The sequence below is a fragment of the Typopeltis vanoorti genome, chromosome 5 (assembly GCF_054136105.1).
Source record: "Typopeltis vanoorti isolate ZY-2024b chromosome 5, IOZ_Tvanoo_1.0, whole genome shotgun sequence".
Lineage (NCBI taxonomy): Eukaryota > Metazoa > Arthropoda > Arachnida > Uropygi > Thelyphonidae > Typopeltis > Typopeltis vanoorti.
The window spans coordinates 106,185,718-106,209,456 of NC_143553.1; the positions used below are offsets into that span (position 1 = coordinate 106,185,718).

At 36.6% G+C, this 23,739-nt stretch overlaps 1 protein-coding gene across 1 annotated transcript in view; it reads left to right on the forward strand.

Annotated features, from left to right (window-relative positions):
- rg (A kinase anchor protein rugose) overlaps positions 1-23,739 on the forward strand; it is a 1,380,990-nt gene that overhangs the window by 1,114,767 nt on the left and 242,484 nt on the right. Inside the window, exon 40 of the mRNA XM_090393458.1 lies at positions 9,895-10,007. Within this exon, the coding sequence (XP_090249584.1) occupies positions 9,895-10,007 (113 nt within the window). The remainder of the gene's footprint in view (positions 1-9,894; positions 10,008-23,739) is intronic.

Below are 23,739 nucleotides of genomic sequence, written 5' to 3' on the forward strand. Positions count from 1 at the left end.
CGAGCATGGAGAGATCACATCGAGTGAGTGGTATCAGTGGAACTAGCTGTAGATCCAGAAATGAGCTGTTGTGTTTGTATACCAATGCTAGAAGTATAAGAAACAAGGCGGATGAAATGGATGCACTAATTGCGTCTTTTCACCCAAAGATTGTCGGAATAAGTGAGACATGATTAGATGAGGACGACATTCTTACAGGAATAGAGATGGAAGGGTATGATATGTTTCATGAGGATAGAAGGAGTAAAAAGGGAGGGGGAGTGCTATTGATGATAGAGAAAGAATTATGTCCATACAAAGTAGAGATGCAAGATGGGAATAGTGCCAGTGGTTTTGAGGCAGGTATGGTGTGAGATAGAGGTGAATAGAATCAAATACTTGGTGGGATGTTGTTATAGACCTGGTAATGTGGATGGTGGTGATAGTGAAATGTATAGTCAAATAAGCCAAGCAAATAAGAAAAGGGTGATCATTATGGGTGATTTTAATTATGGCAATATAGACTGGAAGTAAAGAAAATGAGTTTCTTGAGTTTTTGAGGGATAACTACCTCAGACAGTATGTAACAGAAGGCACACAAGGATTGAGGGTCTTGGATTTGGTCATCTCATCAGAGGATGTAATTATAAATGAGGTGTCAAATCATCCACCAATTGGTGAAAGTGACCATGAGGTGATTACCTAGGTGGTTGCCAGCAGTGCAAGGACCCCTGTGAAAAAAGGGTATATGTGGAACAACAAGGGGGGGGTGGGATTATGAAGAGCTCAGGAAACAGCTTGCGGGTGTAGCATGGAATGAGGAGTTAGCTGGAAAAGAGATCAATGCAGCTTGGGGGAATTTTCAAAAACTATTTAGTAGATGCAATGTCTAAATGTATTCCAAGGGCGAGAAGGTTAAATAAGGTAGGTGTGAGATGGATGAATAAAGAGATTAAACATGCGATACAGAGAAAAAGGGCATTGTTGAAGCAGCATAAGAGAAGTGGAAGTAACCAATTCATGAGGTCTATAAAGACCAGGCAAGGAGGGTGACTTGATTGGTGAGAGTAGCTAAAGAGAGGTATGAACAGCAGTTAGCTAATGAAGCCAAAAAGAATCCTAGGGAGTTCTTTCGATATGTAGCCAGCAAAAGAAAGAATGATTATTGAAGGATGACATTGATTGGAGAAAATGGTATAAAGACTGCTGTTGCAGAATGTTTGGTGGAGATACTTAATGAGCAGTTCATAAAGGTCTTTCAATCTTTTGAATGTGACTTCATGGAGAGATTGAGAGCAGTTGATGATGGGGAGGAGAGACTGACTGTAAGTGAGCAAGAGGTGTTTTGGGAGTTGAGTAAACTAGATGTAAATAAGGCTGTGGGACTTGATAATATATCACCGCATATTCTGAAGGAATGTGCCAGAGAGTTGACACCTGCCTTGACATTTTTTTAATATGAGGCTTGCATTTGGTCAAGTTCCTAAAGAGTGGAAGGAGGGCAAGATTGTGCCACTTCATAACGGAGGTGATCGAACTCAAGCATCAAACTATAGGCCTATCTCCGTGTCAGGTGTTGTGGTTAAGTTGTTCGAGAAGCTTGTGAGAACGAGGATCCAGAGTTGGGTTGACAACAATGGTATAAACTTTGATGGACAGCATGGATTTGCTAAAGGGAGGTCATGTTTTAGTAATCTACTTACTTATTACAATAAAGTGACTGCTTATTTGGACAGAGGAGAAGGATACGCAGTAATATACTTGTATTTCACAAAGGCTTTTGATACACTACCTCATGATAAGTTGACAGTCAAACTAGAGCAGATTGGATTGGATATTAGATTAGTGCATTGGATTGGAGACTGGCTATCTGATGGGTATCAACAAGTTGTTTATGCGGGCGCGATATCCAGGAAAAGGAAAGTCACTAGTGGAGTGCCTCAGGGGTATATTAACATGTATATTAATGATATTGGCGAAGATTTGGATGGAGATATTCAGTTGTTTGCAGATGATGCAAAGTTGGGATGAACCATAAAGAGTAGTCAAGATGTTGTGGCCTTGCAAGAAGACTTGAATAAGGTGAGTGATTGGGCAAGCAAATGGGGAAATGAGTTCAATGTTGCAAAATGTAAGGTTTTAAAATTTGGAAAACAAAGATGGGATGCAAAATTTATGCTTGGTGAGAATATATTGTTGGAGGTAGAGGAAATAAGAGATCTGAGGGTGATAGTGGATAAGGATCTAAAATTTAGGAGACACATAGCCAAAATTGTGAAGACAATACAAATGCTTCTGGGAATGATGTGGAGGACACTGACGTGTAGAAGTAGGGAGATTCTTGTTCCATTGTATAAGGCTTTGATTAGGCCACACATGGACTATTGTGCTCAGATTTGGTCACCGGGTTTTCAGAAGGATGAAGAGATGTTGGAAAGGGTCCAAAGGCGACTGACTAAGGTAGTTTCTGACCTCTGGAATGTTGAGTATCAGCAAAGATTTAGGAGATGTAATTTGCAGAGTTTGGTAGAGAGAAGGAAGAGGGGCGATATGATAGAGACCTACAAGTTGGTCAGGGTTGTTATAAGATCAATGGTGGAGAAGTTCTACAGAGAATAGTGGGAGATGAGGGGAGAACCAGAGGTCATCCCTGGAAACTGTATAAAGAGGATGTGAGTAGGGGAGTGAGAGGCAGGTTTTTTTCATGCAGAGTTGTGAATGATTGGAATGCCTTGCCTGAGAGTGTGGTGTCTGCAAGGAGTTTGAGTGTGTTTAAGACACGGTATGATGAGATGTGTGTGCGATTAAAGGACCTCCCAGATGAGTCTTTGACTCCATGAGGTCTTGGTAAATAATAGTAATAATAATAATTAACACGATTGATTAATTCATCAATTAATGAGTGCTAAGCAGAGTCACGTTAAGCAAATCGAATAAAGAATAAGAATAATTAAATTTCATCCATCAGTTCGCATAAATCTGAAAAAAAAATTTACAGTATATGCTATATTAGAAGATAAAATCATCAAAATTAATAAAAATCAATTGCTTAAATTTTTATTTAATGTCTAAACATTTGATTGAGCTACTTTTTTACAAAAAAAAATTAAGTAAAGATGTTTGAATAGTGCTTGACTTTTTCATCTTGTCGTGCAATTTATGATAGCTGGTGATTGCTTGATCAAGATTTCGGTGGACCTTAAAGCTTTGTTCCATATCAGGATCAACTTCAAACAAAATTTTCTTAGCATGCTCAATGTAATTGAAAATTAGCTCAAGTTCTTTTGTAGTTAGCTTCTTGGTCGTAACATTCTCTTCTTGTCCGCACTCCTCATATGCATGCTGTTCTTTTAGTTGAAGATCATTCTCACTTAACTGTTCTGAATGGAAATCAAGCAGGTTTCTCACATCTTTATTATCCAGTTCATTAAATCCAAGTTCTTTTCCAATTGTACTGATTTCTTCAATAATGTTAGATCTCAGATTTTGCACATAATAAACTAACATAGGCTTGAATTAAAGATACCAAGAAATTATATACTTGGTTTAATCCTTTATCCAAGTGTAAGCAAACAAAGTTTGCATCTGAACTATTTTCAGGACTGGGGCAACTCGTATATAGAGGCTAATGACTTCACATCGCTTGTCTTAGTATCCCATAATGCAAAGCACATCCTTGCAGACATGTATAATGCTATGCATTAAGGGAATGGTCACTACCCAGCCGGTTTAACAGTAGCAACTTTTCCTTGTTCTTTGTATTCTTTGCTGTTATTTAATATAGTCCAAACTGTAGAATCGCTCTTTCCCAGGTCTTGCGCAATCATTGTGTTACTAGTGTGACTTTCATGTCTCTTAATGAATTCCAGCTTTTCCTCTGGCATAATTACTTTTCTTCTCTTTTTATTACTGTCGCTTTCTTTATCAGTCTTTCTCTTTTCCACGTCAGGGTTGAATGTAATAAAACCTTATAGGTATCTAAATTAAAGCAAAATGAAGGAAAAGTGATTGAGTGAGAGAACAGAGTTTGCACGTGCACTTACAATGAGTCAAGTGTCAGCGGCCACTGCCCACTGGGTGCTACATTGACAAGTGCCACCACTTGCTGCAGATTGGCAACAAAAATTTTTGTGTAACATAAAATTGCGCATAACGTAAAAAAATTGCACTCACTTAAAGCAGCAAATAGTATCATTTTACTCAATCACGCTAGCTGATTATCACGCAAGAATTCATAGTGAGGTTTCCTGTACTTGTTTTGCTCAGTACCATATAGATCATAATCATCTCACACACTCCTTCCTATTGAGGGGTACTAACATGCCTGTGTGTGTGTGTGTGTGTGTGTGTTGTAATGCGAAACTCACTAGGTGTAAGTTTCGCATTACAACATTTACAAAATTTCGTATTTTAATTGCCTGTCCTCATTTCATGAATGGTTGCAGTTGTTATTCACTCAGCAGATTTTAGCTGACTGAACAGTTGTTTCTTTTGTTTTTAATTATTTCAGACCATTGACATATTTTACCTCCATATAGATCATTTATGCTATTTTTATTTATACAATGTTGTTTCTTGTATATACTCATTTAATATCTTGTTGTCTTTTATTTATGTTTTATCAATGTTAATAAGGGTAGTAGACTTAATGATATATGGCCGGCAAAGGTTGGTCGATTGGTAGAGCCTCTGCTACTAATGGCTCAGTTAAGTAAGTTTGAGCGCGGTTAGTAGTTGGAAGGGGACAATCGTTCGATGCTGTTGGCACACTCTCCCTCGATGAGTCTTTGGACTCCCTGGAGGTGTCAAATAATAATAATAATAATAATAATAATAATCACGTGTTTTCAGGAAATGTGCCAGGGAGTTGACACCTGCCTTGGCATACTTATTTAATGTGAGTCTTAATTGGGGGAGTGGAAGAAAAGCAAGATTGAATTGTTTCATAAGGGAGGTGATAAAACTCAAACTTCAAATTGTAGACTAATCTGTGTATCAAGTGTTGTGGTTAAAGCATTGGAGAGATTAGTGAGAACCAAAATGCATAATTGGGTTGACAATAGTGGCATTCTCTTTGATGAATCTACTTACTTATTACAGTAAGGTGCTAGGTGCATTGGACAAAGAAGAGAGATGGGGATTGGAGATTGGCTGCCTGATAAGTATCAACTAGTTGTGTATCTAGGAGTAAAATCCCAGAAGAGAAAAGTGTGTCTCAAGGATCTGTTTTAGGTCCATTGCTGTTTAACTGGTATATTAATGATATTGTGGAAGGTTTGAATGGGGATATTCAGTTGTTTGTAGATGTTGCAAATTTGGGAAGAACTGAGAAATAGAGCAGCTGTTATGGTTTTACAAGAGGACTTGAATAGACTCAGTGATTGGGCATGGGAGTGGGGATGCCAGTTCAGTGTTGCAAAGTATAAAGTTTCAAAATTTGGAAACCAAAGATGGGATGTACAGTATACACCCATTTTGGTGGAGATATATTAGAGGAGTTGGAGGAAATTAGAGATCTAGGTGTGATGGTGGATAGTGATCTAAAATTTGAAGAACACATTGCTAAAATTGTGAGGACAACACAATAACTTCTGGCAATGATGCAGAAGACAGTGACTTGTAGAAGTAAAGAAATTCTGGTTCTGTTGTATAAGACCTTATTTAAACCACATGTGGACTACTATGCACAGATTTTTACCTGGTTTTCATAATGATGAACAGGTACTGGAAAGGGTCCACAGGCAATTGATAAATGGTTTATGGTCTCTGGCTTGTTGAGAATGAAGAAAGGTTGAGAAAGTGCAATTTATGGAGTCGGTGGATAAGAGGAGTTAGTAAGTTGTTTTGAAGTTGAAGAGGTTTTTCATAGAAAGATGAGAAATAAGGGGGAAGAACAAGAAGTCATTCCCGGAGTCTGTATAAGGAGGATGTGAGCAAAGGAATGAGAGTCAGTTTTTTTTTTTTTGCATGGAGAGTGGTGAATAGTTAGAACTACACTGCAGACACCACACCCTCATGCATTGCCTGAGGGTGTGGTGTCTGCAGAGAATGTAAACGTATTTAATCACAGTATATGATAGAGGGACTTTCCACAATGAGTCTTTGACTCCATAGAGGTCTGATGATAATAATAACTGGATGGAGGAAAACTTGGGAAGAACTTTACTTCTACAATTGAGTAATGAACTCTACTCAAAAACAACAACTTACTTCAAAAACATCTCTTGTTGAAATCCAGCTTGTTGATAACAATTTCATCAATTTTCCTTATCTTGGCAGTCATCTCTAAAATGTTGGCATTAATGAGGAAATTCCGTGTTGTTTCAAATGCACTTCTTTACGCAATGTACAGTAATGAGTCTTTGATGACATCCATACTGCAACCAACTCTTGGTTATAAGACTATTACCATCCCAACTTCTCTGTGTGGTTGTACAACATGGAATGCAATCTGCAGTTACCTGAAAAAAATTCAAAAAGTACTCCTAATGCTGATTTGAAGAATATTCCTGATTCAGTGGAAAGACATGTACTAATCAGTACATACACAGGTAGGCATCACATATACCCTTCACAATAGTATGGCATCCTCAAAACACTTACACACAGAGCCAGTACTGTTTGTTCTAATGACAACTGAAAACTGAACTGAAGTATTTTTGTAACAACTTTTTTTTTCTTTTTTTGCCAATGACTACAGCTCCCATAAAAACAAAATACTGCACATCCACACAATTTAACACACAAGATCACACCAAAACTGTTCCCACCCTTTATGTTTAAGACATCTGAAAAGATAGCTAAAGTGCTCTGCAAATAAAATCTCCATACCACTTTTAAACCATGCATTCAGCTTACTACTTTCATTGTTTCTCTGAGGATCAACTTCATTCCCTTGCATGTCCTGGAGTGTATAAAGTTGTTTATACCATGAGGCACTGTTAGGCTGTAATTGGTCAAAATGAAAAAGATGGTGTCTTCAGGGTCTTAGTATTTTGAAAACTCCAAGGTATGCCACAATGAGAAGAAGAAGTAAAAATGTGATTCAGATCAGATGGACAAATCATTCATTTCTGGATTCATCAGGATCTTTTCAGAATATCATCACACTCATTCACAAGTGAATGCCATTGATGGTATACAGTGGGCAGAGATATGTCCTAACAAATTCCCATGCTCTGTCACTTCCTTTTTCCCAACTCACCATCTCTTGATTTCCCATCAAACATATTCCACATGTTTGATGGGAATCTTCCACTGCATGACCACCTCTCAAGTCATTAGTATCTCATGAAGTACAAAATAATTACTCTCACTATCTCATTCACATCTGCATTCTGTGAAGATATCACCAAATCCAAAAGTCTAAAATTTTGTGTTGCTTCATTCACTTTTTGGTTTAGAAGATTTCCAAATGGTGGTGTCTGCAGTGTCAGTCTATTTTATGCTTTTTCTATAGTTTTCTTCTCATATTGTTTGCTACTTCTCTTGAATCTTTTCATGATGATTATTTCCATTTATTATCACTGGAAACCAGTGTCCTGCTGTAGGGTTTTCTGTATAGTGTGACCCATGAATATCTGGAAAATAGGATCCTGGTGATGCGCATGCACTACTTTTCCATTTGGTGGTCCATGATAGCCCTACCATAAACAACCAGCTAGTGGGCTCATCTGTTAGAAAATCAGTGGTGTTGCAGTAAGTCATCCACCAGGGCCTGCTGTGGTCAGGGAACTCTGGGGCTGAATCTTTATCTTATTTGAGAATGAGTCTTTTATCCTCTACAAGCCACAACCCAGTTCAAAAACTGTTTACATATCAACTGAAACTAAGAGTTAAAACAAAAAAAATTTGAAACATTTAAAAACACATTTTTTAAAAAAATATACATACAAACAGACAAATGTTCATTTGGAAAATGTCATTCTTCTTTATTCCAAAGTTTAGAAGCATTGGGAAGATCCAAAAAAAAATTGGATGCCTCTCTCTTTCTCTCCACAGATAAATTCAAATTATCAAAATTTCAAGTGTGTTTTGGGTGAAATAGAATTTGATGACATCTTAGATATTTTTCTGGAGAGGAAGAGACAGATAGTGACTGTCTACAATTTCCCAAGCAAAAAAATCTAAAACTGATAAAATTAAAACCTCCCAACCTCCAGAAGATATGTTAGGACATATCTTCTGGAGGTTGGGACACCTACCAAACACAAATAATTAACATCTTCCTATGGAATTGTTGCAGATTCCACTGAAACATTAATGATATCAATGCCATCTTTTACCTGCAGCAGATTTACTTGAAGCCTGGTGAATATCCCACATTACAGTATATTGCTCTCCTCTGTAAGGAGAGGAAAGAGGATGGTCTTATCCATGAGTCACTATCCTTCTGGGCAACCATTCTTAGCTCCAACAAGTCCCCCCTCAATAATAAATAGAGGCAGTTGCCATTTGCCACTCAGTAGGATCGCTTATTACAGTATTTACATCTGTCTCCCACCTAGTGCAAATATATCCCAAGATGATTTTGATCTTATGTTGTATTCTCCATCCTCTATATTTGAGATGGGGAATTTAAATTTGCCACAGCACTCATGCCGTTTAGGAAGGGATGTTGAGCACATGCTTGATAACAATAATCATTAAACACCAAAAGTAACATCTCCTTCCACATGCTTACCCAAACATTCAAGCTGTTGCCTTAAAAATCTGTTCACCTTTCCTCTTCCTTTTAGATAAATGGAAAGAAGAAATAACATATGATTTTTCCTGAGATGTCTATTGTCTTACATTGGAAACTGTGCACTCCACATATAAATAATGGAAAATGGATCAAGCTTCAATGGCATCTCTTTTCATCCTTAACAGAATTTGATCTTGCAACAGTTAGTTTCTCTCCTATTAATGAAGCTGTGAATCATGTTACAAAGTTTATAATATTTCAAGGCCACAACTGCAGTACCCAAAACATTAATTTGCTTTTTTTTTTCCCTTTTCCCTAAACCATGGTGGAACTCAGAATGCAAGCCAAGAATGTTCAAAACAAAGCTTCAGCTATCTTCCACAGATATCCCACCACATGAATTCAAACGTGCTCACACCCGAGGATGATACATCTATCATCAGAACCAGACTGGCTTATAGATCAAATTCTCATCTTCTATCACCAGATAAACCAAATTGGTCTACAACAAATTCTGGAAAAAATGAAGGGCAAATATACTACATACCTATTTTTGATTCTGGAACAGAATGGATGCACAGTTGCTTAGCTAAAAGCAGTTTTGACTATCCTTAAGGAGAACTATGCTAAAACATATACCAAAATATCATCTACTTCCCTGAATTCCTGGCCCTAAAGAGTAAAGCAGAAAAACATCAATCGCTGTTCATTTTGAATGTTCTGGAAGTTTATAACAGACCATTCAAAAAAGAAGAATTGAAAACTATTTTGCTTCTGTGTTGACTATGTAGAACCAGATGACATCTTCTATGAGATAGTCAAGCATCTCTCACTATTTTCCATGGATCACCTGCTCTACCTTTACATTTTCAATAGAATTTTCTATGAGAATAGATTTCCAGATTCCTTGCAAAGAGCAGTGATTATTGCTTTTCCGAAACCATATCTGATTGGATGGTGGTGCATGATTGGAATGCATTGCCATTGGATGTTGTGTGTGCAGGCAGAGGGAATGAATTCAAGAATAAGTATGATAACTGGTGTGTGTGTGTAGTATATGGCCTCCATCAGTGATTCTTTTGACTCCATGGAGGCCTGAATAATAATAATATAAGAATCCAAAAATTTCAATAAAGTGTGTATATTTTAATAAATAAAAATTTAAAGAAAAACGTGTCATGTTTGAACAGTTCCTAAATAGAAATTTTTATTGTATTGCTGAATTTCAGGACGAACATATAATGATCTGAATCAGTATCCTGTATTTCCTTGGGTGCTAACAAATTATGAAGCACCAGAATTAGATCTGAGTTTGCCAAGCAATTACAGAGATTTATCAAAGGTATGTTTTTTCTTTTTTAAATAATAATATGATGATGGTCCTTATTACTGACATCATTATTATAATCTGTAAAATATCATAAAATCATAATATTCTCTCCACAGGGTACATTCCAAAGACATAGTTAGACTTTTATGGACTAATTTTTAAACATATTATTGTGAGCTATTTATTTATTTATTTTCTAATACATTAGAGCTGAGAAAGGATTGGTTGTATTCATAGCTAGCCTATTTTGAAATCAACAAATAAGAAAATAGTATTTTTAAATTTTTGTTAGATATTCAACATTGGGAATGTTATAGTATTAAATGTACTCAGAAATACTTTTAAGATATAATGCATTCTTCTTCTTCTTATCATAGTTTACAAAGGAATATTAGGAAATATTCCTCACAGAAATCTCCTTATTCCTTGATTGACATTTTACTTTTGACTCTGTAAGTGAAGTACCTCTACATTTTTTTATATTGTCTATCCAGTTTATTCTATGTTTTGAGTTCCTTGAATAAATCTTTCAAGGACTTGTATTGGTAGACCATTTGATTTGCAGATATAACCAAGCTACATAAGTTGTTTCCTTTGAATCTTAGTTATAATATTGACTCTTGGACCAGCACAAGAACTGATTCTTTGTCTTAATCCAAAATTTGTGATGTGATCAGCAGGGCCGTCGAGAGGGGGGTGATATCTGAAACTTTTGTCAGGGGCCCAGCATTGAAAGGCCCGGGAAATAATTGTATCCAATGGATACAATTATTTTCCAACTCCACATGAGTTTCACATCTTTAAAAAACATTCAGAATTTATTTACACCAATATTAAATTTTCAAACAATGAATCATCAAGAAATTTCTGATTCGTGCAATAATTTAATAAATAAATATTCGAAAGACTTAACATCGTCTCTGAAAGACAAAATCTATCACATAAAAAAAGATTTATAACACCACGTTTAAAGATGTTATACCAGGACTAGATTTATTAAATACCATTTATAAATTTCAACTTCATGGCGTGTTTCCCGAAATATGTACTTCAATCAGAATTTATTGCACAAATACCAGTAACAGTTGCCGAAGGTGAAAGAGTGTTTAGTAAACTTTCAGCAATAAAGAGCTTCAGTAGATCATCAATGCTCCAGGAAAGATTAAACAGCCTAGCTTTACTATCAATAGAACATGACCTAGCAATGAAAATTGATTATGACGAGGTAATTAAAGATTTCACTAACCATAAAGTGAGGAAGTGGATGAGGCAATAAAAATTAAAAAATTCTCTTTTTGTTCATCATCATCATCATCAAATTCCTGCCATGTACCCTCAAGGGGTGTACAGGATATGATAGTACCACATGAAAAAAATTACATTATTACTAACTTTCTATCTACAATTTTCCTCCAAATCAGTCTGTTACTTGTCAAGACTCCAACATTATCAGATCTTATATTTCTATCGTCTAAGGCACTTTGTACCGTATCAATCCACCTATATCTTGGTCTTCCTCTGGGTCATTTTGCTGCCAACCTGGCAGAGAAACACTTGTTTTGCTAATCTTTCTTCGCCCATTCTGTTTAAGTAACCATAACACCTGAGATTAGCTCTGCTAACGCATTCCTGGATGCTGACAATGTCAAGTTCTTTCCTAATATCCTCATTTTTAATATGATATTGCCATTGATGCCATCTGTTCACGCCTATAATCTTTCTCAGGACTCTCATATCTGCGGTCTCTAGTCTTTCGTCAAGTGTTTTACTTCTGACCCAGCTCTCAGAACCATAAGTTAAAACTGGTTTGAACACTGTCTTGGATACAGCTAATTTAGTGTTCAGACTAATTTCTCTCTTATTCCATATGAATTTATTCAATTGATTTCCCACCATACCAGCTTTGCTGATTCTGTTGTCTATTTCTATGTTTAATTTACCATCTTCAGTAAAAATCATGCCTAAGTAGCTGAAATGTTTTACTTGTTCCACAGGTTCTCCGTTCACAACACAGTTGACATTTTCAGCGATTCTACTTATTTTCGTTATCTTTGTCGTTTTATTGCTGACCATCCTACCATATCTATTACAACAGTTATTCAATTTAGTCAGTGAATTTTGCAGAATTGTAACGGATTTATTTAAAAGCATAACATCATCCGCATATAGCAAAGAGCAGACATTAACATCTCCAATTCTGATATCATGTTTAATACCATTTTCCTTCATAATGTGATACATACAGATAATGAATAACAGAGGGGATAATGTACATCCTTGTCTTACACCAGATTTAACATTAAACCATCTTCCTGTACTTCCTTCAATTCTAACTGCTGACTTACAACTCAAATGAAGACTAAGTATTGCTTGATATAATGCCCCATTGACACCATATAACTGTAGCATATTGAATAGCTTCTCTCTCTTGGCACCTTGTCATATGCCCTTTTCCAAATCGACAAAACTTAAATACAGATCTTTGTTATATTCCCATGATTTCTCAACTATTTGTCGTAAAGTGAAGATCTGATCCTGACAGCCTCTATTTCACCTGAATCCAGCTTGTTGTTCACCAAGCTTTTCTTCCACAATTCTTCTCAACCGTTTCTCAAGTATACTTGCATAGATCTTGCCAGGAACACTCAGTAGGGAAATACCTCTGTAATTCTCACATGCAGTTTTATTTCCATTTTTATATATGGGTATTATGAGAACTCTACTACAATCATTGGGAATTCGTCCCTCTGTCCAGGCTTTCTGAATTATACAGTGCAGCCACTGTAAGACTCTTATACCACCATATTTCAGCATTTCTGGTCGAATATCATCTACTCCTGCAGCCTTTCCACATTTCAAGCCTTTGATGGCTTTTTCTACTTCAAGTATGGATATGTATTCCTGACTGCATGCCTGGGCAGTGTTTTTTACCACTGTGCTGTCATCACTGCTTGTTTCATTTAGCAGTTTTTCAAAGTAATTACGCCATACTTCAAGGATATCTTTTTCTCCCATTTTCATGTCACCTTTATCATCTCTAACTCCTTTTACAGCACTCTAATTCCTAAGCTTCTTCAACAATCTCTAGAATATTTTGCCACCTTCTTGATATTTATTTTCTATATTCTTGATAGTGTCCTCCCATGACTTTTGTTTAGCTAGTTTTATACAGTGTTTCATCAATCAATGTTTTCTTCAGAGTTTGCCACTTAATCTCCAAGGTTTGATTCCTGTTCTCAAACTCTCTCATTTTTTCTTGAATAATCTTTGTGTATTTTAGTCTACAGTTCACATCTGAGAGCTGCTCAACTTTTATTCGCTTTAAAACTTTCTTACATGTTATTCTTTTCAATATGAAATTCAATTTTATCCTGCTCAAGACTAAATTGTGATCACTTTCAATTTCAAATCCTCTGTACACTCTGGTGTCCTGCACCAGGGAGAAAACATCACTATCAGCAATAACATAGTCTCTGAGACTTTTCTTATTCCTTGCCTCTTCTCTCCATGTGAATTTGTGCACATTTGTATGTTGGAACATGGTTTTAGTAATAACCCGTCCATGTCCTGAGCAGAAATCCAACAGATATTTGCCATTATTATTAGCTTTGCTCTTTTCTCCAAATTTTCCCAAAATATTTTTGTATGTCTGACAATCACTTCCTACACTGCTATTTAAATCCCCATTCTCTTTCATTCTCTTCTCTTTTCTTTCCATTCTCATTCCATTCTCTTTATATGACTTTTTTTATTAAACAAAAGTGATGCACTTTTTTAAGTGAGGCCCGGACCACAGACTTGTCACGGGCCCGAAAATTTCTCTCAGCAGCCCTGATGATCAGTGTATGGTATCTTTAAGAGTCATCTATAGCACTTCATTTCAAATGCCAGCAACCTCTTTTCAACTATTTTTAGGAGGGTCCAAGTTTCACTTCTGTATAGAAGTACTGAATTAACTAGTGTGTCAGTAAGGTATAACTGTAATTCTAAGCTTGTTATCTGTACATAATAGTTTTAGTTTTTGGAGCTGTTGTTGCATTTGCAATTTTCTTTTTTATATCCTGTTTTGATCTTCCATCTTTATTAAAGATATTGCCTAGGCATTTAACCTGATCAACTATGGGTGTATTGTGAAGTAGGATTTTTTCAGTTTCTGCCACAGCACTTCCCTCTTGGTCAGAAGCACAGATATTTTTCATTGTTTTTGATTTTGGGGTACTTATGGTTAAGCCATATTTTTTAAGAGTATAACTAATTTTGTGTGATTTCCTGAAGATCTGATTTCTTTTGTGCTAGATGATCAATATCATCAGCAAACGTAGGTGGTTTATACTTCTTCCTTCTCCTACCATCACTCCAATATTACATTTCTTCAGGGCTTCATTTACAACATATTCAGAGAAGCAGTTAAATAATATTGCTAATAATTTGAACTCCTGTCTCACTCCACCTTCATTGGAAAGTGAGTGTTATAATTCCCCTTGACTTCAACCATCATTTATGAAGATGAGTACAAGGATTCAATCAGTCATATTATTTTGTTGTCTGTTCCGTAATGTTGCAGAACTTTAAAGGACATCATGCCAAATAGAATCAAAGGCTTTATGTAGGTCAATAAAATTATGGCACACTACTTTATTATAATGTCTACTTTTCTCCAGTGATATGGAGTATAAATCAACTGTACTCCTCTTCTCTCTAAATCCAGCATGGAAATCTGAAAAATTGAATTCTATTTTTCAGATTTCCATTTCTATTTTTGCTTAAATATATGAGAGGAAGATGTCCAAAAATATTTTGCTTGGATAGCCCATGAGGCTAATTGTTCTAAAATTATTACACTTTTTTGCTATTTCCTTATCTTTTTTTTTTTTTTAAATGGGAATAAGGATAACTGTGCACTAGTCTTTTGGCCAAATATCAACATTCTGCACCTGCTGGCAAATTTTATTGAGTGCATTAACAATAGGTTCTCTCCCTTCTTTAAGCAGTTCTGATGAAATGTCATCGGTTCCTGTGGTTTTACCTGATTTTGATATTAAAATGGCTCTTTCTATAATCAGTGTTCTCTGCTATCATTGGGACAATTCCCTCTAAATTCGTTGGTCCAAGCTATCATCACATAGTTTATTTGAATAATTATACCATCCCTTTGGTATTTAAAAAAAATTTTTTTTATGATAAGTAATATTTTTTCCATCCACATTCTCAACTATCCAGCTCTTACAAACAACGTGCTTTGTTAATTTCTTAATTATTTAGTATGGTTATTCTTATGAACATTATCCTCAATTGGATAACCATTTATTTTTTGAAAATTTTACCTCCTTTTTAATCTGTCTGAAATTCATACTGTTCATTGTTGTTCCCAATGTGCCGAATTGGTCATAATCTTCTCTGTTGATCACAAAGTTGTAATATTTCTTTGGTAATCCAAGGCTTATTAATACTGCATTTTCTTCCAAGGATATTTTCAGTGGTTTGTTTCAATGACTGTCCTTGAAACCAGTTGATAAAAGGTATCAGGATTAAGAGTCAGCAGGTATTTCAGAAAGAGCAGAAGCAAGATTTGTTCCAAATAATTCTTTTTGGTCGATTGGTAGAGCCTTTGCTACTAATGGCTCAGTTAAGTATGTTTGAGCGCGGTTAGTAGTTGGAAGGGGACAAGTCGTTCGATGCTGTCGGCACACTCTCCCTCGATGAGTCTTTGGACTCCCTGGAGGTGTCAAAATAATAATAATAATAATAATAATAATTAATAGCATTTGATTTATGTAAGGTTAAACTCTTGTCTTCTTATTTTTCTCATGGTTCTAAATCCAAGTTTCAACATAAATGTTGCTATGACTAAATTACGGTCACTTTCAATGTCAATATAGCAGGGAATGATCTAGTCCTTGCTGAGTTTATACAGGTTTTATATTTGGCTTTTATAAGTACATAATCAATTAAATTCCAAGTTCTTCCATCAGGGGAGATCCAAGTGCATTTTTCGTGACCTTGTCAGTAAAATGTGTTAGGGTGAGATTATTCTGTAAAACTGATAGCAGATGCTATCAGTTTCATATCCCTATCATTTGTTTCTCCTAATCCAAAAGGACCAACAAAGGGCAGAAAATTGTTTCCTATAGCGCTAGTGGGCCAAGGTACTGCGGACGTGTTTTGAAGAGCTCCTGATTCAGATAAGTTTTTACTAGGAATAATTAAGTATATATGCGTAATTGTTTGAGTAAGAGTGGCTGTAAACGTTGTACGCTACCGGTATTATTAGTGTGGGTTTTTTTTCCTTGTCTAAACTAAATTACGAAATCGTTATTATTAGACCTAGTAACCGGCAGAGAGAAAAAAAAAAAAAAATGGCGGCGGCATTGTCATTCCATGATTTGAATGTAGATTTCAGTCGTTTCGTTAAGTGTGAGGTCTGTTATATGTATTCCTTCGATTACATAAATGATTTGTGGATGTTTAGTGCAGATGGAAGAAGGGTGTGTGCGAAGTGTGACCTGAACGAAGAACTAATGAATGCGAATATGAAATTGATGACAGAAAGTGCTAGTACTGATTGTGTCGCGATTGCACGTTTGAAAGAAATGGATGGTGAGCAAGAGAAGCGAAAAAATGTTAAAAAATCAGGAAAAAAGAAAAAGAGCGATTTGACAACCGTAACGGATGTTAAAAGGGACGAAAGTGAGGTGAAAAGAAACGAAATTGAGAGAACGAATGAAAGTAGAACTTGCGTAATGCAGAAATCGCAAGTAAAAAAAATCGAAAGAATAAATGATGGCGAAAGTTCGATGCATGTTGGACCGAAAGTACTGAAACAAAGAAAGATGAATGACAGTAAAAGTGAGAAGAATGATAGCGAAAGTTGGACGCATGTTAGTCCGAAAGTACGGAAACAAAGAAGGATGAATGAGAGGGAATGTGAGAAGAGGGGGTCGAGAGTTAGAAAGTTAGAAAGATTTAATGATAGAGAGAATGTGTCGCGAGGTTCAGAAAGTGAATTAGATTGGATGAGGCAAGAAATGAAATGGATGCGGAATGAAATTAAGAGAATTCAGGTCAAAACTATTAAAATAAATCATGATGGCATGAAAGAGTTAACGAAAGATGAGCGAGTGGCGTTGTATGGTGACTCCATTATTAAAGGTGTGCTAGAGGATAAAATGCACAAGGTATGTTTTCCAGGCGGTAAAATAAGTAGAGTGATTGAGGCATTGGATATGAGGTGGGAGCGAGCAAAAGAGTTAATTGTATTAATTGGTACAAATGATTTGAGAGAGAACAAAGAGCATGTCAAAATGAATGTCAAGAGACTGCTTGGAAAGATAAAAGAGAATAGTGTGACAGGAAGGGTGGTCAGTGTGTTGCCTAGGTATGATTGTGGTGAAATGAGGCGGAGAGCAAGGATTATGAATGGTATTCTGGCTGAAATGTGTGAGGAGATGGGTGTACAGTTTGTTAATGTGTGGAATGAGTTTGAGGGACGAAGTGAGCTGTATCGGAGCGATGGACTGCATTTGAGTGGTTATGGTGTGAGTCGCTTGGAGAGACTGCTGCTGGAAGGTAGAGAAGTAAATAGAGAAAATGAATCAGATCGAGAGGGGAGTGATGTGGAAGAGCAGGAGAGTAAGACAGGAGAGATTGAAGAAGTGGAAATGAATGGAGAGGTGAGTGGTCTGAGTATAGAAAATGAGAGAATGGGTGTGCAAGAGGAGCAGGGAAACGGGGAGGCCCAGGGTGGACAGGGATACACAGCGTGAGAAAGGTGGATGCTCCAAGAGGAGGTGAGAGCATGTGTAGGCAGGAAAGTAATGGGATGACCAGGGATCAAGAGGAAACAGATGTTGTTGCAAAGGGTTCTAAAATGAAGAAGCAGAGAGAGAAATGGCCCCAGTCCAGCATGGAGAGAGCACATCGAGTGAATGGTATCAGTGGAACTAGCTGTAGATCCAGAAATGAGTTGTTGTGTTTGTATACCAATGCTAGAAGCATAAGAAACAAGGCGGATGAAATAGTTGCACTAATTGTGTCTGTGTACCCAGAGATTGTTGGAATAAGTGAGACATGGTTAGATGAGGACGACATCCTGACAGGAATAGAGATGGAAAGGTATGATGTGTTTCGTGAGGATAGAAGGGATAAAAAGGGAGGGGGAGTGCTATTGATGATAGAGAAAGAGTTATGTCCATACAAGGTAGAGATGCAAGAGGGAAATAGGGCCAGTGGTTTTGAGGCAGTATGGTGTGAGATAGAGGTGAATAAAATCAAATACTTGGTGGGATGTTGTTATAGACCTGGTAATGTGGATGGTGGTGATAGTGAAATGTATAGTCAAATAAGCCAAGCAAATAAGAAAAGGGTGATCATTATGGGTGATTTTAATTATGGCAATATAGACTGGATTGAAGAGATAGCGACTGGAAGTAAAGAAAATGAGTTTCTTGAGTTTTTGAGGGATAACTACTTCAGGCAGTATGTAACAGAGGGCACACGAGGATTAAGGGTCTTGGATTTGGTCATCTCATCGGAGGATGTAATTATAAATGAGGTGTCAACTCATCCACCAATTGGTGAAAGTGACCATGAGGTGATTACCTGGGTGGTTGCCAGCAGTGCAAGGACCCCTGTGAAAAAAGGGTATATGTGGAACTACAAGGGGGGTGATTATGAAGAGCTCAGGAGACAGCTTGCAGATGTAGCATGGAATGAGGAGTTAGCTGGAAAAGAGATCAATGCAGCTTGGGGGATTTTCAAAAACTATTTAGTAGATGCAATGTCTAAATGTATACCACGGGTGAGAAGGTTAAATAAGGTAGGTGTGAGATGGATGAATAAAGAGATTAAGCATGCAATACAGAAAAAAAAGGCATTGTGGAGACAGCATAAGAGAAGTGGAAGTAACCAATTTCATGAGGTCTACAAAGACCAGGCAAGGAGGGTGACTTGGTTGGTGAGAGTAGCTAAAGAGAGGTATGAACAGCAGTTAGCTAATGAAGCCAAAAAGAATCCTAGGGAGTTCTTTCGATATGTAGCCAGCAAAAGAAAGAATGATTATGGAAGGATGACATTGATTGGAGGAAATGGTATAAAGACAGCTGTTGCAGAATGTGTTGTGGAGATACTTAATGAGCAATTCATAAAGATCTTTCAATCTTGTGAATGTGACTTCATGGAGAGATTAAGAGCAGTTGATGATGGGGAGGAGAGACTGACTGTAAGTGAGCAAGAGGTGTTTGGGGAGTTGAGTAAACTAGATGTAAATAAGGCTGTGGGACTTGATAATATATCACCACGTATTCTGAAGGAGTGTGCCAGAGAGTTGACACCTGCCTTGACATATTTTTTTAATACGAGTCTTGCACTTGGTCAAGTTCCTAAAGAGTGGAAGGAAGGCAAGATTGTGCCACTTCATAAAGGAGGTGATCGAACTCAAGCATCAAACTATAGGCCTATATGTGTGTCAGGTGTTGTGGTTAAGTTGTTGGAGAAGCTTGTGAGAACTAGGATCCAGAGTTGGGTTGACAACAATGGTATAATCTTTGATGGACAGCATGGATTTGCTAAAGGGAGGTCATGTTTTAGTAATCTACTTACTTATTACAATAAAGTGACTGCTTCCTTGGACAGAGGAGAAGGATACACAGTAATATACTTGGATTTCGCAAAGGCTTTTGATAGAGTACCTCATGATAAGTTGACAGTCAAACTAGAGCAGATGGGGTTGGATATTAGATTGGTGCATTGGATTGGAGACTGGCTATCTGATAGGTATCAACAAGTTGTGTATGGGGGTGCAATTTCCAGGAAAAGGAAAGTCACTAGTGGAGTGCCTCAGGGGTCTGTTTTAGGGCCATTACTATTTAACTTATATATTAATGATATTGATGAAGATTTGGATGGAGATATTCAGTTGTTTGCAGATGATGCAAAGTTGGGACGAACCATAAAGAGTAGTGAAGATGTTGTGGCCTTGCAAGAAGACTTGAATAAATTGAGTGATTTGGGCAAGCAAATGGGGATGTGAGTTCAATGTTGCAAAATGTAAAGTTTTAAAATTTGGAAAACAAAGATGGGATGCAGAATTTATGCTTGGTGAGAATATATTGTTGGAAGTAGAGGAAATAAGAGATCTGGGGGTGATAGTGGATAAGGATCTAAAATTTAGGGGACACATCGCCAAAATTGTGAAGACAACACAAAGACTTCTGGGAATGATGCGGAGGACACTGACATGTAGAAGTAGAGAGATACTTGTTCCAATGTATAAGGCTTTGATTAGGCCACACTTGGACTATTGTGCCCAGATTTGGTCACCTGGTTTTCAGAAGGATGAAGAGATGTTGGAAAGGGTCCAAAGGCGACTGACTAAGGTAGTTTCTGACCTCTGGAATGTTGAGTATGAGGAAAGATTGAAAAGATGTAATTTGCAGAGTCTCGTGGAGAGAAGGAAGAGGGGAGATATGATAGAGACCTACAAGTTGGTAAGGGGTTGTTATAGGATCAATGGTAGAGAAGTTCTACAGAGAATAGTGGGAGATCAGGGGAGAACCAGAGGTCATCCCTGGAAACTGTATAAGGAGGGTGTGAGTAAGGGAGTGAGAGGCAGGTTTTTTTCGTGCAGAGTTGTGAGTGATTGGAATGCCTTGCCTGAGAGCGTGGTGTCTGCAAGTAGTTTGAATGTGTTTAAGACACGGTATGATGAGATGTGTGTGTAAGATAAAAGGACCTCCTAGATGAGTCTTTGACTCCATGAGGTCTTGTTTAATAATAATAATAATAATATACCTATTCAGATTGTTACATTCCAATCCCCTTGTACTATTAGAAAGTCTTTCTTGAGTGGTTCACAGAACACATTGTTGATTTGGTCATAAAAGAGATCCACTTCCTGATCATTATATATGATTGTTGTTGCATATAATGCATAAGATGCTGTTAGTTTTATAACAATTATTTCTTATTTTTTAAATAATAAATCAAATGGGATTTTCAGTTGGACAAAATTTGCTTGTGAGCTGCAGTTTGTGCACCTGTATATTAAGTTTATTAAGGTAGTATGCAGCACTGATATAACTCTCTCTCTCTCTCTCTCTCTCTCTCAGGAATGCAGTCACAAGAATGATGATGTGATATTTGTCCTCCAATAGGAGGACAAATATCACATCATCTATGTTCAGAAGCCAGTTTCATATGGAGGTGTCAGGTTTTCTCTGCTTCCAGGAAACCTGCAACTCAGGTTTTCTAAGAGAAAAAACTATGCAGTTACAGACTTGCATGCTACTTTGACAGTAATTAATTTCAACCAAACAAAACCAATCTCTTAGGACAACAGAATTGAGAATTCTCTATATATACATCCATTGGAGAATTCTTTCCATTCTTTGAAATTCATAAACTTAAAACAAAAAAAAAAAAAATTCTTTATAGTCATCATAATATATAAGTATACAATAATGTACATTAGTAATCTGCATTGTGTATAATGAATTTTAATACGCTCTACTTTATTATTCACTATCCCATCCCATCCCGTCCCATCCTATACATGTGCCATCTCCTATCTAGGAGGTTGACTACCATGATATGACTCATGGTTAACTATGGACATTATGACATGTGGCGAGGACCCTATCTCTTCTGTGTGTGTTTACGGGACCAGTTTGCTTGTTCTGGGGGATGAAAAACCTGACTTTCTGGGTGAAAAAAAAAAAAACCCTACCTCCAATGAGACTGGCTAACTCACCTTTAGTTGAAAGAAACCTGATAAAAGTTCCTCATGTCATGGACAGGAATCTAACCCAAGTCTTTCCGACCAAAGTGCTTTGACTATACCAACTGAGCTACGGGGTTCATTATTCACTATATTGTTTTATAATTTTGATTTTTTTAAATTGAAACTGTATAAGACTACATAGGAATTCAAAGCAGTCTTTTTTTTTTTTTTTTTTAAATTCAGATGATAATTTAAATAATTTAATAGTATGCTTAAAGATATCTTATTGGAAGGTGGGATGTAGAGAGATAGAACAGTTGAAATTTGAATTGGAGATTTGTCAAAGATAAATTTATGAATAAGCCTTTGTCAAAAATTTCATTACTAAGTTTTATGGTCTAATATTCATTGACTTAAGAGTTTGACCAAAATATTAAATGTATCCTAATGCTGAATGGAATCCATCAGTAATGTGCAAATATCATGTGGCCTATGCTGTCTGTAAATAAATAGTAGATTGCCATTATCCACACACACACATACACACAATCCCTATGTTGTGTGTATGGTAGTAATGAACAAACACCATGACCTTAATGATGCACAAGAATAATAAATACAAATTACTTACCTTATTATAACCTTTTTTTTTTATTTATAGAATTTCACTCAAATTGCAATAGACATCTTCGCTATTATTTGAAAAATGAAATAATAGTAAAAGCACACATAAGACAACAGAATTAGCAATGCAGGTAGGGAATCATGAGTATTGTTAAGCAACAGTACCTCCCACAGTGAGAATAATGTACCCCATCAGGTCTGTTCAGATTAGGATAATATAGTAATGCTTAACAAACTTTTCTTATACAGTCCTTCTATAGGGAACCAGCTCTTGTATATCACTTAATTCTTTCAAATTCAGCAATCCCTGTTGTATGGAGAATGTTTTGCAGTTCATTTATTTTGTTGATGGTACCTGATGTATTTTCTGTGTTCCTTTTAACAGATAGCTGCAGATCTCCCAGAATGGCAAAGTAAAATAAACCACAGGTGCAGCAGATATGATAAACCTGGAAAACACCAATAGAGCAAACTTATTCTGTACAAAATCTAAAAAATGCATAAAGCTTTCAGACAGCATAGAATTCTGTAAATTTATCCATTTTTTAAAAGTTCTTTTTATGCAAGTAATCCATATTTATTAGTCTTATGTATTATGTCATTTTATGTCTCAAAAATGTAGTGAACTTAGTGACTTTGAACAGAAGATCATAGTAGGAACCAGGTGGATTAGTGAAAGTATCTTGGAAACCAAACTATAGTCCTGCTAGGATTGCTGCATGAAACACTGTCTTGGGTATATCAAAAAGTGGTATGATAAGCAGAAAACATCAAACTAATGTTGGACATATAATAATAATAATAAAAAAAAAAACAGTAGATGCTACATTTGATTCAAGTGATACATTGTATATAATCAGGTTCTTTGAGAATCTGATTGCATGCACCATGCATTGTAACATAACAGTGATGGCCATTGCGGATACCATGTCTGTCCAGCAGAAACATCTTATATAGAGGTGACAAGGTTTTTCTTTCCAGATATTTAGGTTTTCCATCCCACAGAACATGCAAAGTGATAAGAAGAACACGTACAATTTACAAATATAATACATGGCCTCATAGCTGTAATTCCAAACACTCCAACCCAGCCCAACAAAATGAAGTAGCTGACAAAAGGAACATAAGCACTGGTTGCCAGAGGACTGAAGAAAGGTTGTGTGGCATGATGTATTCAGGTTCTGTTATTTCATACACTTCATTCAGGCTACAAGAAATCTCAGAATTTCAGCAAGATAAGTGCTTAGTTTTTCTTTGTTCTTTACTTTGATATTTAATTCTTCTGTTTATCTGGTGCTAATGGTGTGTGTCCCTGCCCCCCACCTCCCCACTAGCACAGGATTATTTTAGTAAGATGGTAGTTAGTGTTTGCACTACGGGACTTCTTTCGGCAGCCTCGCAGCC